The 17,419-nt window shown below is 38.9% G+C and overlaps 1 protein-coding gene across 1 annotated transcript in view; it reads left to right on the top strand.

Moving 5' to 3' along the window:
* Positions 1–10,682, top strand: part of LOC306952265 (sodium/hydrogen exchanger 2-like) — a gene marked incomplete at both ends in the record, with an annotated part of 29,936 nt that extends 19,254 nt beyond the window's left edge. The window contains 7 exons of the mRNA XM_079542935.1: positions 1,171–1,260; positions 2,611–2,681; positions 4,160–4,321; positions 4,914–5,010; positions 5,899–6,030; positions 8,105–8,195; positions 10,312–10,682. Of these exons, the coding sequence (XP_079399061.1) occupies positions 1,171–1,260; positions 2,611–2,681; positions 4,160–4,321; positions 4,914–5,010; positions 5,899–6,030; positions 8,105–8,195; positions 10,312–10,682 (1,014 nt within the window). The remainder of the gene's footprint in view (positions 1–1,170; positions 1,261–2,610; positions 2,682–4,159; positions 4,322–4,913; positions 5,011–5,898; positions 6,031–8,104; positions 8,196–10,311) is intronic.
* Between the last annotated feature and the right edge of the window lie 6,737 nt (positions 10,683–17,419).

Genomic DNA, 17,419 nt, shown 5'->3' with positions numbered 1-17,419 from the left:
GAAAGAAAATAGTAAATGGGGACCAATATGATGGAAATAGAATGAACTTTAATAGCGGCATGTGCAAGTGTTGTTCTTTCTAGGACATTCTTAACTTTAATAAATAAATACACACCTCTCATTTGGAAAAAGAATAAAAAGGGAAAAAGACACAGGTGCATTGGTTGATAATGTGCTGGAGCTTAAGCCACCAATGCACTCCAGGCATTAGAAAGATGTATTGAGACAGGTGTTTCCAACAGAGAACAGAGCTGTGTTCTAGAGTAATCACATTGGACTGGTAAGCTTGTTGTGTGAAAGAAGACCAGAATGTCTCGGTCTTGGCAAAATGAAGGAGAAGAGGGAATGTAATTACTGTTTATATCAGGGAGTGAACATCAGGGAAGGAGGAGCACTGTTTAAGCTAAAAACACAATGTTGGCAGAAGAACAAAGTGGTACAAAGTGACCATGGTGTAATTAAGAGGCAGCTTTCTAATTATCAGAACAATGAGGTTCAGGAGAAGTGTTCCATGTGAGCAATGGGGCAAAGAAACCTAACTATTTTTGAGATAAAGTTTAATTTGTTTATGAAAGCAACTACGGGGCACAGTTGTCCTGGATAGTGAAATCAACATGATCTCAACATGATGAGATTTCTCTCCTCTGTCGGTATGCCTGTACAAGTAAACAGTGATGTCAATTCTTCCACAAATAATTGTTCAAAAATCATTATATCATTCTGGGTCAGCCAAAACTTTTGTTCTTTCTCTGAGAACTGTGTAGTATGGATACATATTTACCAAAAGCCTTTGTGTACTGGGTCTGGTCTGTGCCACTGTTGAGGCTACCTGAAGGTTACTCAACACAAATCCCATTAGCAGTACGTCATTTACTCATCTTGAGCCTCTCTGCTTTTAGACAGTGGGACTTTCTTTTCTTCTGTTGTATCAGTGGAGTTTGTGTGTTGACAAGAACTTTGCGACTGTGTGCAACACCTGCTTATTACAAGAATTATTTGCTATTAGGATTGTCAGACTGGATTTTTGGGAGCTAAAAGAAACATTTTAGGAGCTAAAATGTTATCCACTGCCATTTTCACTGCTTTGACAGAGATGGAGAAGATTGAAAGGTTTTGTTCTTCCTTAATATTTATGGAAAAACACAGAAGGATTTGCTTTTTTCTTCACAGGGAATAACAATTCGTCCGCTGGTGGAGTTCCTTGATGTTAAAAGGTCAAATAAAAAGCAGCCTGCTGTCAGCGAAGAAATTTATAACAGGGTATGTTGTAGCTTCATTGTCACAGATGAAACCTTCGTAGAGATGAAATTCCCAATGGCTTTCAATATGATAAGGATTTAATGCACAGCATTACAGAGAAACATGCATTCTTTAAGATTTCTTTTCTAAATCTGTTTTAATCAAAACAACCACAAAGTTTATATTTTACTCTTGGTATGTATCAAAATTATCATTATTAGGTATTTTTTAATTTGAGATCTTCACTTGGTTTTGCTCACTTGTTGAGGTAAATTGTCTTTTTGTAATCTGTTTCACATAGGAGATCTGTGTTATTTTAGAACTTGACTATGTTAAGAAACCTTTGGCAATTTAATTACACTACATTGTAGTTGAGGTAGTCTAATTAAACACATGTAAAATCCTCCTAAAGACACATTTAAACTTCCTGAACTCTCACATCATCACTGTCTTAATAGATTTGTATTTTGAATGCATGTCTCTAATGATGGTGGTTCATTAGCTGTGCGTTTTCATGAATGTAATTATCCTTGCAACAAATCAGCTGCAAAAACCCAGTGATTTTAAATTCCAAAAATGAGGAATAATAAGGGTCTCATCCAGTAGAGAACAGAATCTAGGCACCCAAAAATTCAGTCATTTCTGAGCTTACCCATTCAATATATCTAGCAGGATTTCCCCCTGAAATTTAGAGACCCCTTCTATGGTACTTGAATCAAGAGCACAGTTGGCTGTGAGCTGCTGTGAGTATCCATTGAGATCTTAGCTGAATCGATTTACCCTTTTGTAACTGGCAAAAAACTGAGGAAGAATGTGGTTCTAATACCAGTTGCTCAGGACATTTTGAGGTGAGGCTGGACCACAGTACCCCGAAACAGGAGCTCAGGATGTTGGTTATGGCAGATCTGTCCTGTGCATACAGAAGGGCAGTGCTGGCAGGGCTGTCTCCTCCACAAAGTCACACCTGACTCGCTGTCAAACCTGGGGAAGTCCCTGGAGAAGTTCCAGGCTTAGCTCCAAGCAATTGGAGAACTTGAAAGAAATGAAAATGTGGCAAAAACAACTCCAGATTTAGTCAGGAGCTCAGCAAGTTTGATGTTGTAGAGATTGGCTTCTGTCTTTCTGGGTCTATGAGCTCCAGGGGAGAGCAGGAACCAGGTGTCCCCCTGGGCATGTGAGTGAGGGAAAAACTGACCCCTTTCAATATCTGTAAGCCAGGCCCGTGCTTATTTGCTTAGACTGCATTTAATTAAGCATCGTCCTGAACTCTGCCTTGACTTTTCTGTTTCGAAGTAAGTTGAAAATTAAAGTCTAATGGTAAGCCAAATTATATCCATATATTTATGTAATGAATCAACATTTCTTATTTAGTTCTTTGATCACGTGAAGACAGGAATTGAAGATGTGTGTGGACATTGGGGTCACAACTTCTGGAGAGATAAGTAAGAACGGCATTTAAAACTCTCTCTTTGTTATAGAGGGAAGAATGAACTGGCTCTGCAGCAACAAATTAAAGCTGCTGGGCATCAGATTTCGTTTTCAGCATTTTATTCTTGAACGCAGATGGTTGTTTTTAGAACGCGTGGGTTACAAAGAGAGAGCGGTAAAACAATGTCTTTTTAACTAAACCACAAGCAAGTAGTACAAAATTTCCAGCTGGGAAAAAGCACAGCCCTTTGGTCCCAGGGTAGATTATTCTACCTTCTGAGGGTGTGGGTAATCTCACTGTTTCTGACGGTTTCAGAGCATTTCCTGCATGTCTGCTGAGCTTTTGATCCTGAGCTGGCTTTCCTGCTGCAAACTATCTGTCTCCGTGGTGTTAAGTGAGGGGTTAGTTCCCTAGCTGATGAGAAACAAGCAAAAGCTCTGGGACTTCCGCTAGGAAGATCAAGGCACGGCTGGCATGAGGCACATGAAGGATCCTAATGGCAGGCAGCTCCACAGTTCCTGATGGTATTATTTAAAACTCAGCATCAGTTAAGAGGATTACCAGTGGCTATACCTGAATTATTTATGTGTGCAGCTGAGCTGCTGAATCATCATCATTGTTTGTTTGGATCTTACTCCCTTTTCTCAGAAGCACATTCTTTTTCACCCAAATCCTTCAGAAACAAAGCAAGGGCATTGCTCACCCACCTTCTGGTCATTGCTCTGACAAGAATTTAAGCATTTTATACAAAGAGAAACAGCATCAGTAGCAGAGTCTGAGGATCCCTCTCCAAATGACTTGAGGGCATGGCTGAAGATGCTGTCCTGACAGATGGATGACATGGCTACAGCTTTTCTTAGCTTGGTTCTCCTCCAGTTTGTGTGAGATCTTTAACCAACAGATTACAGACTGAAGGAGGGTACCACCTCTTCATGACCTTCTGAAACATTTTTGACTGAATTTCAAGAATAATTTCAGAATGGCTGGAGTGCAGGATATTTTCTGACAAACAAAGTCACTCTGCTCCAATCAATATTTTTTCACTAAGCATCTAAGAGGGCTGAAGTTGCTCTAAATAATAGGAGAACTTCCAAAATTTTACAAGGGCAGGCTAAAGTTTCAAAGAAAAAGCAGTGGGTGCAAACGTAGACCTTTTATTTGTTATTACAGTAAATATTTAATGTTCCCTTTGTCTCCATGAAAATGGAGAATTAGAAATAATATTGTGCAATAGCACAGAGTACATAGAAGCTAAAAGTTGCTGCTAGGGACACTGTGCTTTAGCAGATTAACCAAAACATAGGTTAAGACTATCTGAAGCAAGGATGAATTTGACCTTTTATTATGATACCCAGCGGTAAGTTACAAATACGAACAGACACATTCCCGAGGAATAAAATCCTTCACGATCGCTTTAGCAACAGTATAGAAACATTCCTCAGCTCTGCCTAGTAAAAATTAACTGGTTGGGTTGGTTTGCTTCATGCACAGGTTTAAAAAGTTTGACAATAAATACCTGCGAAGACTTCTCATCCGGGAGAACCAGCCCAAATCCAGCATTGTTTCTTTGTACAAGAAGCTGGAAATAAAGCATGCCATCGAGATGGCAGAGAGTGGCATGATAAGCAAGGTGCCTTCATCAGTGTCTCTCAGGTAAGGCAGACAGGCCTTTTCAACTCAGTGTTACAGCAGGGCCACATTGTGTACTTCACAGTCTGGTCCGTAGGCAGGATAATTGCTTTGACTTAGGACATTCTGTGTCCTAATATCACATGAACAGTAACCAGACGTGGAACTGGATCATTTTGCAGCAGCTCACATACAAAGCATGAGTGAGCCTTGTTCTTCCGGAGCGTGTAGTTTTTCAGGGGCAGCTGCATCCAGCTTCCAGGGAACATCGCTGTGCTATGTGGGGCTGAACTGGGTTTGATCCCGTGCCTGCACATCTGATGCCAGGAGCTACAGGGGAGCCTGAAGGATGTTGTGAAAAGTGCCTTAGTCGAATTTACAGCTCTGTGCAATCGATACAGATTTCAGAGGGTCGGTTTTGACCCTTATCACTTGAGTCAAATGAGATCAAGGTTTTGTTCTCACCCACTACATTTTCACCTTTTCCTCAGTTGTTTTAGAATGCTGTTTCCAATACAAAAGAAACAGTTAAAACGTAATTTCTAATCATAAAAACAAAAATATTCTCTCTTTCTCATTTTTTGTGTGTATCTTCCTGGGTTTTATTCTTCCACAGTGAATATCATGAAGGGAAAATAAAGCCACTCTCCCCCACTGAGATGGAAAACATGCGGGAAATACTAACAAAGAATCTCTACCAAATACGTCATCGAGTAAGAATAAAGTTTTGCATACGTAAATATCCCTCTACTCTTCAACTATACTTCTTACCTTCATTAAATATCTTTGGGCAAGTGTAGTTTCTGCTGTACAATATGTATCATTTAATGCTGTTATTTACTTCTATTGCCTATGAATAAATGTCTATAACATTTTCAGCAATATATGCATACTCCTTCATGTAAACAGTTATTTCATTTTATACTGTTGATAAACTTAATGTTTTTGCATATTACCTGCAATATACTTCCATTACTTAAAAAGGATCATAGGTGCAAATTCAACCCAATCTTGTCCCACTTCTATTAGTTTTTTGTTCACTTTACAATATGTGATTAGATTTCTCATTTGCCTCCAGTTGTGAAGTTGCTTGTATTAAGTGCAGAGGTGATGAGCTGGAAAAATAGTGAAATAAAAGCAAAAGGACATTTCACAAAAACCATCCTGTGGCTAAGTAGTTAGAATGTCTGTGCCCTTGGAAGACGTTCAAAAGTTGAGCTTGTCTCAGCTTGCTGGAGGTAAAAATGACTTTCCCCTAGGTGACTCACCCTATCACTTTCAAATGTGCATCCTCCATTGACATATTGACTGAGCAAGTACAACGTGGGGATAAGCACTGTATTAAGCCAGCTTTTTCCAACTGCTCTTTCGTTATAAATATTGGCAGGCTTAAAAAACAAACAGGTGCTCATGAAGCCTCTGACTAAAAAAAAATCTGGCGTAGTTATTGCCCTTGTTCTTAATTGTCTTTAACGTGACTTTATTTGCAAGACTTCATGGTAATTATTAAAATAACAAAGCAAAAAGGCCTGTTTTGCAATGTGCATAGAGATCAACACATTTGTGCTTTTCAGAAAGTAACCACAGCTTTTCTATTTCAGACCATGTCATATAACCGACATAGCCTGGCTGCAGATGCAAATGAGAAGCAGGCCAAAGAAATTCTGATCCGTCGCCGACACAGCCTTAGGGAGAGCCTACGGAAAACTAACAGCCTGTCAAGGGAAAGACCGGTATTTGCCCTTTAGTTGATTTATAGAAAACAGTTCTCCATAGCTATATGCCATGCAGAAAAAATCTTCTGAAATGCAGGAAAAATAAATCCCCAACTTGAAAGACAGCTGCATGTATAATGTTGCACTTACACCCTGAAATGCACACCTAGGCCTCTTAGTTTGCATTGAACCCTTCTGAAAAGCTTCCATATTGTAGAATGTAATATGGAAGTGGGACCTGCTGTCATGATTTTATCTCAGAGGAACTGAGAAGGCTTCATACCCAGTGTACCTCTATGGCATGGTGAGAATTCTCTATCAGAATTCTGATGAAGAGTTGATGACTGAGAAGACAACTATGGCTTTGAGATAAACAAATTCCTTGCAAAAGGAATTTGCAAAATTCCAAAATGTGGGAAGGAGGAGAGCTTCTGGTCACACCAAAAAGTGTGAACACTTCATTTGAAAAATGCTGTGGGCTCCTTAGGATTCTTAAAAAGTGGCCAGTGCTTCAGGTTTTGACACAGGATAGGAAAACCACTACAATATGCAAGAAATGGTGTGTCATGGTGACAGCTGACTTTCTGAAGCAGTCCTTTTATATCAGACTGTTTTTGAAAAGAGCACACTGATTAAACAGTAAATCCGAAGCCCCCCTTTTAACTCTGAAGGAAATTAATCCCCCTATAAATAGGTATTTTCAAGTTGCAGGAACACTTAGTGACCTCTACCTTCACTGATGCAGTTGTCCTTTAGCTACTGAGGCTGCTGCTGCTGATGTCCACAATAAATGTTATATCTCATTTGTGACCATTACCTGGGTTACCTGTGGCATTAGTTGTAACAGTAAGTCTGTTTCTGAATGATTTTTTTCCTTCTCAACCACAGTTACTTATATTGATTTTTTAGGGGGAGTAATGAAGAGGCTTGGCAGTAGTAAGGCATTTTTTTGGGTCTGAGAGAGAGGTGGTGTATGTCAGCTTTTTCAAACTCACAGACTGTAATTTTAAAAATAATTGTCCTTGAGTAAATGATCATCCAGTTTCAACCCTTCTGCTACACGCAGGGTTGCCAACCACCAGACCAGGCTGCCCAGAGACACATCCAGCCTTGAATGCCTCCGGGGATGGGGCATCCACAGCCTCCTTGGGCAACCTGTTCCAGTGCGTCACCACCCTCTGTGTGAAAAACTTCCTCCTAATATCTAACCTAAATGTCCTCTGTCACAGTTTAAAACCATTCCCCCTTGTCCTATCACTATCTACCCTCATAAACAGCCATTCCCCCTCCTGTTCATATGCTTCCTTAGATTACTGGAAGGCTGCCATGAGGTCTGCCTTCTCTTCTCCAAGCTAAACAATCCCAGTCCTTCATCCTTTCCTTGTAGGAGAGGTGCTGCAGCCCTTTGATCATCAAAGGAAGGATACCCTTAAGAAATTTCTAAATTTTTAAGAATGGTCCTGTCCTGGAAAGAACCTCATATGTTCCAGGAAGCATGAGGTGCACTCTGCACCTAGAGACTGCAGAGTTTAAACTTGGGAAAACAAGGCTTCTGTGACCTGAGCTGGTAAACAGTCACACTGGTGCCCAGCTTCCCCATCATCCTGAGCGTGATTAATCAACTGTGTAAAGTCATTTGTATGTATAAAACATTTGTGGGGGTAGAATACAGATTAGCTTTTGTGCCCGAGCTTCAGTCTCAGCCTAATTTTTCCAGCTGAGTAATAAAGTTCCAAAACAGAACTGCACAAAATGAAGCTATGTTTGCCTTCCACTGAAAAACCTGTGCAGGTAAAGCTAGAGTCTGAGAGCATACATTTATTAACTCTGATCTCAGAGGGCATAGCAGTAGGTTTTGCTTTGATTGAACTGCTTGAGATTACTCAGTCCTTACCTTAGTTAGTAAAGACCTCAACCAGCAGTAAGTGTTAACTTGAGTATGTAATAAAAGATCACATATTAGCTAATCCCAAACTACTTGCGAGCCCTTGAGCTACGTAAGCCTATTCAAGCCTCAGCTGTGTATCTCAACATGCATTATGCAAGTACTTCAGTCTGCTGTGTCTTAATGATTCTGTTATTCTTTGCACAGGCTGCTGCAAATACAAAAAGATTTCTTTCACTTCCTAAAAACACTAAGCTCCCAGAGAAACTACGTGTGAGAAACAAAACATCTTCCAGAGGTAATGGAAAATTTTTTGCCCTCTTGTGTGCTGCACTCATTTTGCCTACATAAAAGGAAGGTTTTTCCAGGGATGATGTACAGGAATTAGTATTTCAATTTCTAAAAGATATGAACTACTTTATCTGCAAGGTCTAGAATTTTTCTAGCACTTGTACTAAAACAGGTATTTTATTGTGAAGAAATGCCCCAACAAACAGTCCTGTGGAGTCCTTAGCCTAAAACATTTGCAGCAGAATTGCTGATTCTTTGTATCTTTATTGAATAATATCCAAATCTACCTGTTAGATTATGACCCTATGTGGTTTCTTTTCTCACTGAGATCAGAGTAGGCAGTGCCCTGAGAACCAAAACAGTGAGGAAAATGAGTATGTGATGAGTGATATATAGATCTCACGTAGAAATTTTCAAAATTCTCTGCTTAACAACCTAAATGTCTTTTTTTTTTTTATGCCTAAACTCACTAATGTGTCATTTTGGAGTTCTTGAATTATAAAATTAAAAAATAAAAATAAAAATCCAGAGGAATGCAACTATCTGATGTAAAAAGTTTGATTAGTTTTGTACATTACTTTTGCTTGTTACCATTTGCATGACCACGCTTATGCCATGAACAGGAACAGTCTCTTGGTGGGATTAAATCTCTACACACTCACTAAAATTCCCTGACCACACCCCAGACCAACTAATTTCCTACACTTCCAAATTAATTTAGCAATAGACTATGTCTTTGTCTGTTGCTAATTAAATCTTTGCTCTCCTGAGTGCAGGATGTCTTTTATTCTGTAGTTATGTCTACAGAGGTCACCTACTGTCACCTAGCATTAAATACTAAAGAGGAAATGTGCCTCCAGATTATTCAATTGTCAAAAAAATGTACAGTTTGATATATCTAGGAGGAAAAAAGCCTGCAAACATAATCTGATGAAGACCTTCCTTGATACAAAATTATCTGGGTGAATGGATAACTATGTGGTGATAGGTTTTGTTGACCTCTTTCTCACCTTTTAAAAAGAAATAATATGCAGGCTACTAATGGAAGCTGTGCTTATGACAGTTGCACAATGTGCTGTTCTTTGCTTTGATTTGTTTGAAATCCATATCTGACTTAAATCTGAGAACAAATTTGAGTCATTCATAAATAATTCTTAACATGAGTATTGAGTGACTGAAACGTGCCAGTTTTGTTGAAGGTATTGGTCAATTAAAAAGAAGGAAAAAGTTCTTCATTGAGTGGGTAGTCGGGCACTGAAACAAGGCAGTGGTCACAGCCCCAAGCTGCCAGAGCTCAAAAAGCATTTGGACACTGCTCTCAGACACAGGATTTGAATTTTGGGTGATCCCGTGTGGAACCAGGATTTGGACTCCATGATCCTCGTGGACCCCTTCCAACTTGGGATATTCTGTGCTTCTTAGTCTGCTGCAAAAACATATTGCACATCTACACAGCCTGATTGTTCCCAGCTTAGTTTACCTGATAGTGATCACTGCATTCCTTAAATGATTATCCCAGCTTTCCCTTGGCATTTTCTGCTCTGCTGCAAGCAGGTGAAGGAGTCTGTGGCAAGCTGAGATTTGCACGGTGGTTGTCCTTTGATACTGTACATTCTGGCATCTTAAGGATAGGATGTTTCCTTTCATCTGGTCAATTGCCCTCCTTTGTTTGGTCAAGCATTGATGCTTCTTTTCCAAAGCCCAGTTTTTCTAGAGTCCCTGGAAATGCCTCAGATTAGGCTTGTTATGTGAGGATAAAAAAATCTCATTTCTTTGTCTTGCTTAGGCGCCACTAGGGACTAGACCCTAAGTAACTCAGGGTCAGGTGTATTCCATTTATTCCGTGTCCTGACAGATCTGAAAAGCTTAGAGAAATGTCAGCTTAAAAAGAGTAGCACCCTTTGACAGTGGAAGATTTCTAAATGTCACTGTTTTGAGGAAAGGGATGTTTGTAAGTCAAATCTTAAAGTGTTTGATGCTGGGCCTAATCTCAAAGCAATGAATTTAAGAAACACAGTTAACCTTTTTACTATGGCTGTTGCTGCTCAGTGTGCTGTTGTATGAGTATTCCTGAAACACAAACATTTCACAGCTAAAATCTTTATTTTGTTTTCAATTAACAGTGGGTGACAGCAGTGACTCTGAAATGGATGCCACTACTACAGTGCTCAATTTAAGACCCAGAGCAGGAAAAATCTTGAGAGAGCAGAGACTGAGACAGCAGCGGCCACCCTCTGAGTTTAGCATGGAGTGGAAGAATGAAGTTGATGGAAGCCAGAATGGACAAGGAGAGCAGCAGGAGCCAGGCAGCCTGCCTCAGCCATCCATTGGGTTCAGGCAGCCGCTGCTGACAAGACCAAGATTTGGCACTTTGAGCAGGGAAGATTTGACTGCAGACCATGGGTTGGCAAGACCTGTGCCACCACCACGATTAGTTAGGCAGGCATCACAAGGGGAAAGGCAGAGAAGTAAGCCTGAGAACCAGCCATACTGAACATAGCAAAGATTGAACTGTTGATATCAAACCGTGGATGTACCAAATTCAGATTCTAAACTATCTGATCAGACGACGGGATCCATTAAAGAGAAGACAAACTTCAATGTGGATCTAAGCATTTCCATTTGGGTAAAGCCAATGCCATTAACTAAGTGAAAGGAATACTGCAGCAATTGCAAAACTGAAGACATAAAAAAAATATCTATTTTATAGATAACTTATGGCAATGCTTTGATTACATTATTTCCACTATTAAATAGGATGGAAATGTGCCTTATCACATCATCTCGTGGAACCAAATCATGCAGGCTCAATACCCAGCTATCCAGTGAAAATCACTGTTGAAAGTCCAGTGATGAAGGGATTCTTTGCAGAAATCTGTGTCATTTCAGATTTTATTTATGATCAAATGATATTTGTTTTGACCAGAGCATTAATATGAGTAACACTGAAAATTGCACAATGCACCTATGATATAGACTTTGTAAGAAGCATAAATATATTCCTGAAGCCCAATTTGTTTGAAGAGCCATGATGTGGAAAAGAGGAAGAAGAGAAGGAACAAGCTATAGGAGGAGAATTGCATGTGCAGTTCATAGAAGTTGCAACAAAGACAAGACCTGAATAGCTTGAACTTTTAGTTTCTGAATTTTTGCCAATATGTAGCTTTTAAAACGGTACTGAAAATCACCAAGGGAAATCTAAATGACTTTGATTGTCACTAATGTCAGTAAGAGCTGAGGGTACCTAAAGGTATACCAGAAGCCCTAAAATAGGAAACTTCAGGTAGATGACTAGTTCTCCTGTTCAAGATTGCTTTTTGCACCTTAGCATCTTTGCAGTGCAAACATGGCAGTAGAATAGTTGTGGAGCTCTGCACATAGAAAACTGAGCGGTGTCCTGTTTGAGTCAGGGACCACTGAGACTCAAGAAAGCTCCTTCCCTCGTGCTTGTGATCCTATTTTCTTTTTATTTCTTCATCTATAAAAGGGGAAGGATATCCTTTCTTTCTCTCCCACTGATTTGTTTGTACAGAAAAGTAGCACTCCAGGGGCTCTGGAATCAGTTGCAGTCACTGTGCACCTTAATAGCACTCATAAGAAACGCAGACTTTCTTCATCCCAGCATAAATAGCAGTCACTTAAGAACACATGGGTAGGAAGGATGCATTAAAATAAATGATACTTAATAGGTCTCAGGAATTTGCACTTTCTGTCCCACTTTATCCTAAGTTTTGAGCTTGCTTCAGCACAGATACACATTTCAGCACAATGCAAAAATCATTTTAATTCTTCTTGTTACAAGATTCGTAACTTTCATTTGAGAATGTACACTGTGAAATCATAATTTTTCATTAGCACATTTCTAAATCTGTGGGCAATAAGATTCACTTTTTTATTTAAGCTTCTTTTGAGAGGACTATTAAAAATCAGAATTTGCTTTTAAAATCACAAGGTAGATTTCTTTGAAAAAATTTGTGGGCAGGGATGGTAAATGAGCTTAAAAAGGGATGATGACTTAACAGCTATTCCAAGATATTCATTTCATGTACGTATTTGAAATGCCAAACTTGCCTAATGTCTTTTATTGGCTCATGTCTTTTAATTGTTTTACTGTGTTCCAAGTATGTAATTTCTGCCAGATGCAAACTTTAAGCTGTGGAGAGATGGGTAGGTCAACCCTAGGAATCTTGGTCAGATATTCATGGCTGTTCTCAAAAAAAATTTGTGGAAAGCATTACTTATCTACCCTTTAATGGTCACCTCCTGTTTGGGAATAAAACTGGGCTCAAACAAGCTAATAAGCTTTAAAATCAAATGTGATTGTCTTTCTACATGGAAAATATGTTTCAGCTGTAAAGTTGTCAGCAAGCACTTTGTCACTGTGTTACTGACAGAACGATTGAATAAGAAAGAGGCCTTGAATTTGGATTTCGTTATTGAAACTTCTTTGCAGATTGGACTGTTTAGGTTAGGTGTTTTATAGCAGACCCACCTGAAATCTGACCAAATAAATACAAAATGTTGCACATCAACCTTCAATTAGTTCCCTGCAGAGCTTCTCCTTCATACGCTGTTAATGATAAATTGACTTGTGTCTGGGGAAAGATGTCTTATTTTAAGAATTGTTGTTGGATTTGTTGGCATAATTTTAAACAGTGAATGCGGGTTTCAGGAACCTGACAGCTTTGCTTGTCGCCCGTTAATGCAGCATATGCTTGGATCATTGGTACTTAAACTAGGCTCCCCATAGCAAAAGCACAAAGTTGGAGGATGTTTGATGTAATAGGGTCCTAAGCTCTTCGTGCTTCAAAACACACCAATATTTTGTTACTCTTTCATAACACTTTGAAAGCCACAGAAGATGAGCAGTAAGGCAAATCTCCAGGATGGTTACACTGTGAAGCAGAATCACGGGTCTCCTGAGACTTGCACTCCTCCCAGGTACTCTCTCCCTTCCCCTCTGCTGCTTATCACCCTTTTCAGGCTCTTTTCTGCAGCTGCTGGTCCAGAGCTAGTCACCTACAGAAGCTGCTTCCCTGGGCATTTGAATTTCAGTAACAAAGAGAACAGCAAGTGATATAGGCTATGTCCCAGGTAGTCCATCTCATTCAGCTCTTGCTCTCATTTAAGTCTCATGTTTGAAGTTCGTTTCTTCCTTATTCTTTTACTTCCCTGCAAAAGGAAAACAAATTCAGTAGCACTTCTGGCTCTTCCTAAAATGTCCATCAAGCTTCAGCTTGTGGAGGAGATTTTTCCTTAAGGTTGTAGCAAAGAAAAGTTTTCCTGCTAGAGAACGAGATGCCCAATAAATCTGTCCTTGAGCACCATCTGATGGGGAAAATCATGTATTGACTGGGAACGTTTTTTGCTTTGGAAAAACACATCTTCAGCAGTGACTGGGACATTTGCCAGATCCACAGGGGTTGTTTTTTTTTTGTTGTTTCCTGATGGACTCCTCAGTGAAATCTGTATTATCAATATTTTACTGCCTTTTAAATGCCCAGCTGTCCAGTTTTAGGGATGAGAATGTAGAGAATACATTGTGTAAGCCCTTTCTGTGATTCTGAAATTCAGCTGCTGAATTTGAAATTGGAAGTAATTAGGATAAGAAAAGTGGCAAAGCAAAGGCTAGAGTGTAGACAGACACCAGTTACCTGTTCTAACCAGATATCTGACAATGAAAGCAACAATAATTTGCTGTAAGAGACCAGATTTTAAGGGCTTTGCTACCTGGTACTAAAGTGTAATGCAAGGTCCACTGAAAGCACAGGTATTTTGTTAAATAAGACCATGCTGCCTAACAATCTAGCAACTTGAGAACATCCTCTGTTGAAGCTGCATATAAATAACATAGGGGAACAAACTAGGTTGAAAATTTGGCCAAAATAACATGCTATTCTGCATGCTATTCTGAATAGTGCCTTAGGATCTCTGGAAGTAAACACAGTGCATCAGCTTTTTCAAGAGATGCCAAGTTCATCAGATCCAAACACCAGCAACATTTTAAGGCTGACACTGCAAGTAGTTTTTCAGCTGGTCGCCATTCTCAGAATTGTTCTGCCAACTTCTCTCGGCTTCTGAAGAGAAGATGAAAGATCTTGAAATCAGCTAGAGGAATGCTTTTTGTACTTCAAGAGCTCTGATTCTATAAAACTGTGCTTTTGAACATGCTTACAGCACAGCTATACTGGCTGTGTTTTAATACTATACACAGTGTATAGTAACACTACTATACACCGTGCCAGCCAGGCCAACAATAGATTAGAGGAGTAGCCTGGCAAATAAAATGCAGGAGGTATCAAGTCCAGGCAGTAGAAGGAGGATCTGCTATAGGACACAATAGAGAGGTAAGTCATAGGCTACCTAACTCACCTTATTCAGGTGCTATTTAAATTCTGGAGAGAAAGGACTAACAGTCCTAAAGTGATTTAGCATACTATGATGTAATTTGTACTTTCTAGATAAAGCTGTAGCTGTACTTGACACTGTCAATTGTGTGAACCACCATGAGGAAGCTGTCTTAGGACACTCAAAAGGTTTAATATCCCTCTTGGCTTGTTAGATGGCCAGTTAAACAGGAAGCTACTTGAAAAAAAAATCAAAATTGTTAATAAAAATATATGGCAGCTTCAGCTTGATTCTCCTGCAAACATTTAAAAATACCTCAGCATTTGGAAGCTGATCAGATTTGGGTTTGTTAAGTCTCTCTTGGATACTGTGCTGCACTGCTTGAAAGTTAACTTCATCAGAATTCCTCCTGCAGGTGCTAGGCAGTTTTCTAATAGGACAACACAATGGATATTGGGTTAGCATCATTTCTAAGGCAAGTACTGATGCATTTCCTGTACAGGCACACAGGAGCGATTGTGGAAGCTCTGGAAGCCTCTGTGTCCTGTAACATTCAACAGGATATCAGTGAGTAAACACAGGAGGGAATACAACAGTTATGGGGATTACTCCATTTCTTTATCTGAAATGTGCTGGGCTTTACATTTGTGTGTTGTGAATTGAACCCACATTCTCATTGCAAAAGGTTTTGTTTCAAGAAGTAAATTTTGGAAGCAAGAAGGTAAATTCATTTTAAATACTGCAAGTTATTTCACTATTATTTTACATCATTTCCAAAATCTGTTTACTACATTTGAGAGAACAGTCCCTGTTCCAAAGCTTTTGTCAGAAATAACTCCTAGATGTTAATATTGAGTTAAAAATAACTGTAAATGTATCTTAATTCCTCCTTGTAGGTTGAACTATGAGGTTTTCAAGGCTTACCTTTAAAAAAAAAAAGCTCCCTTAGCTATTTTATTTCGCATAGGGAAGAGATCTGAGCTCCACTCAAAATAGGTTGATTCTCAAAATTCAGGCCACAAATAACTGCCTTGCAAGATTCCTGCACAGCTATTTGTAAGTATTCAAAAAGTATCTGTTGGAGTGTATGAAACAGTAACCAAAATGCAAAATATATTTATTTATATAGAAAATAACAAATTGAGTATCTCTCATAACCCATCAGTTATTTTACAGAAAAATTATGCACTGTATATGCAGCTCCTTCAGCGTCAGCTGATCATGAAGATAAGTGCTAAAAAAATGAAAATTTCAAATGATAAACAAAACCATAACCAACACATCTGAGAAAACTAACTCAAAGAGTGAGCAAGGGAAAAATCTCATTTTGCAGTTATTTCAAGGTTGAACTTTCCACCTAAAGACACACACCTTTAGTCCTGGATCTTTAGTCCTTTGGAATCTTGAGATCCCAGAACTGGATTCAAGAAACTGCTGAGTAATTCAGTGTAGCCCCAAACAGCTGCAGCTTCTCCTCCCTCAACTTCAAGGGAGTCACACCTTCTCCTCCAGGGATGTCACTTACTCATCTTGCTGAATTTTATCATGGCAACCAAGAGACAACACAAGGGATTTAAATGAGGTCTCCACACACTAGGAATGCTTGCTTTCAGCATCCCGTCTCAAAACTGGTGAGTTCATTCTTTGCCTTTCTTTCTTCTTTTCCATTCACTGTCAGGTGACTTCTTGGTTGAATCCTAGGGCTCCTTCACCTTTTACGTGAAAAGTTTATTATTATAAGTAACAATTAGACCACGAAGAAAAAAAAATTTGCACCTCTTTAAATTGACCATCTGTATTTCACACCATAGTTTCAGCAGAGTGAACAAAAAAAACAAAAAAAAAACCCAAAAAAACAGTGACAAAATGATAAAAGTAGATCGTAACTTCATTTTATTACTTTTCCTTAATTAATAAATAAGTAAATAAATAAAATAGTGCAACTTTTCTGTAACTGAGGCTTTCCAAAGAAATGTTTGCACAGACCTTTATTTTGGCCTACAATTAAGAACCTTTTGTTCTGTAGCATTACTTGTAATGTCCCTGAGATCACAACCTCCTAAAGGTTTCTCAATGCAAATATTAATTTCATTTTTATTTAGTGTGTATTGAGACCTACTTTTCAAACAAAAACATTAAATGTGTAGGCTTTGAAGCTTTTATAAGCAGAAAAGTAACATTCCGGGAGTTTTACAGTAAAGCTGTATTTTGTGGTGTTTACAGAGTTTAGCTTTAAACAGTGCAGCAACTCTAAAATGTTGTTACCTAGTATAACCAATAAGCATAATAAAAATTACTAAATCTTTCAAATATGTTTATTTTTGAGAAATTCTCCACCTTCCCTTTTAACTTTTGCTACAGTTGCAAAACAGAAAACCCTGGTTTACAGAAGGATAGTTTTAGTTGCTATTTGAAAATATGGATTGAAAGAGGATAGGAAATGTTGGGTGAGAATTGAAGCATCTGCCAAGCAAAACAAGGAGATAACATACTTAAAAATGCCTCAAGTTCCTCTAGTAAATTCAACATAGATCATTGCAGTAATTATGTATGATGATAGCTACTGAAATCATAGCAGCAATAAAACATTTATTATGTCAACATATAAAATTAACTCAGAGTTCTCTATATTCTCATGGTGGCATCACTGAAATGACTGAGGTTTCAACAAGGACTTACACAATCTCAGGCACTGAAAAAGAAGGAAGTGCAGAACATTACCTGTGACTCTCTTGAAGTAGCAACATCATTTGCACAGATGTGTTGAGGGAGACAGCCAAATGGTTATTAATGCAAAATTCGACGTAGTGGATGGTAGCTTCGAGTAGTTTTAGAAAAAGTGCATGGAACATCACCAGTGCAAAGTATGTTTCAAAACAAATT

This window comes from Tetrao urogallus, assembly GCF_951394365.1.
Source record: "Tetrao urogallus genome assembly, chromosome: 1".
NCBI lineage: Eukaryota > Metazoa > Chordata > Aves > Galliformes > Phasianidae > Tetrao > Tetrao urogallus.
Note: the sequence above shows the minus strand (reverse complement) of the source record. Positions and strands in the feature narration are given on the sequence as shown.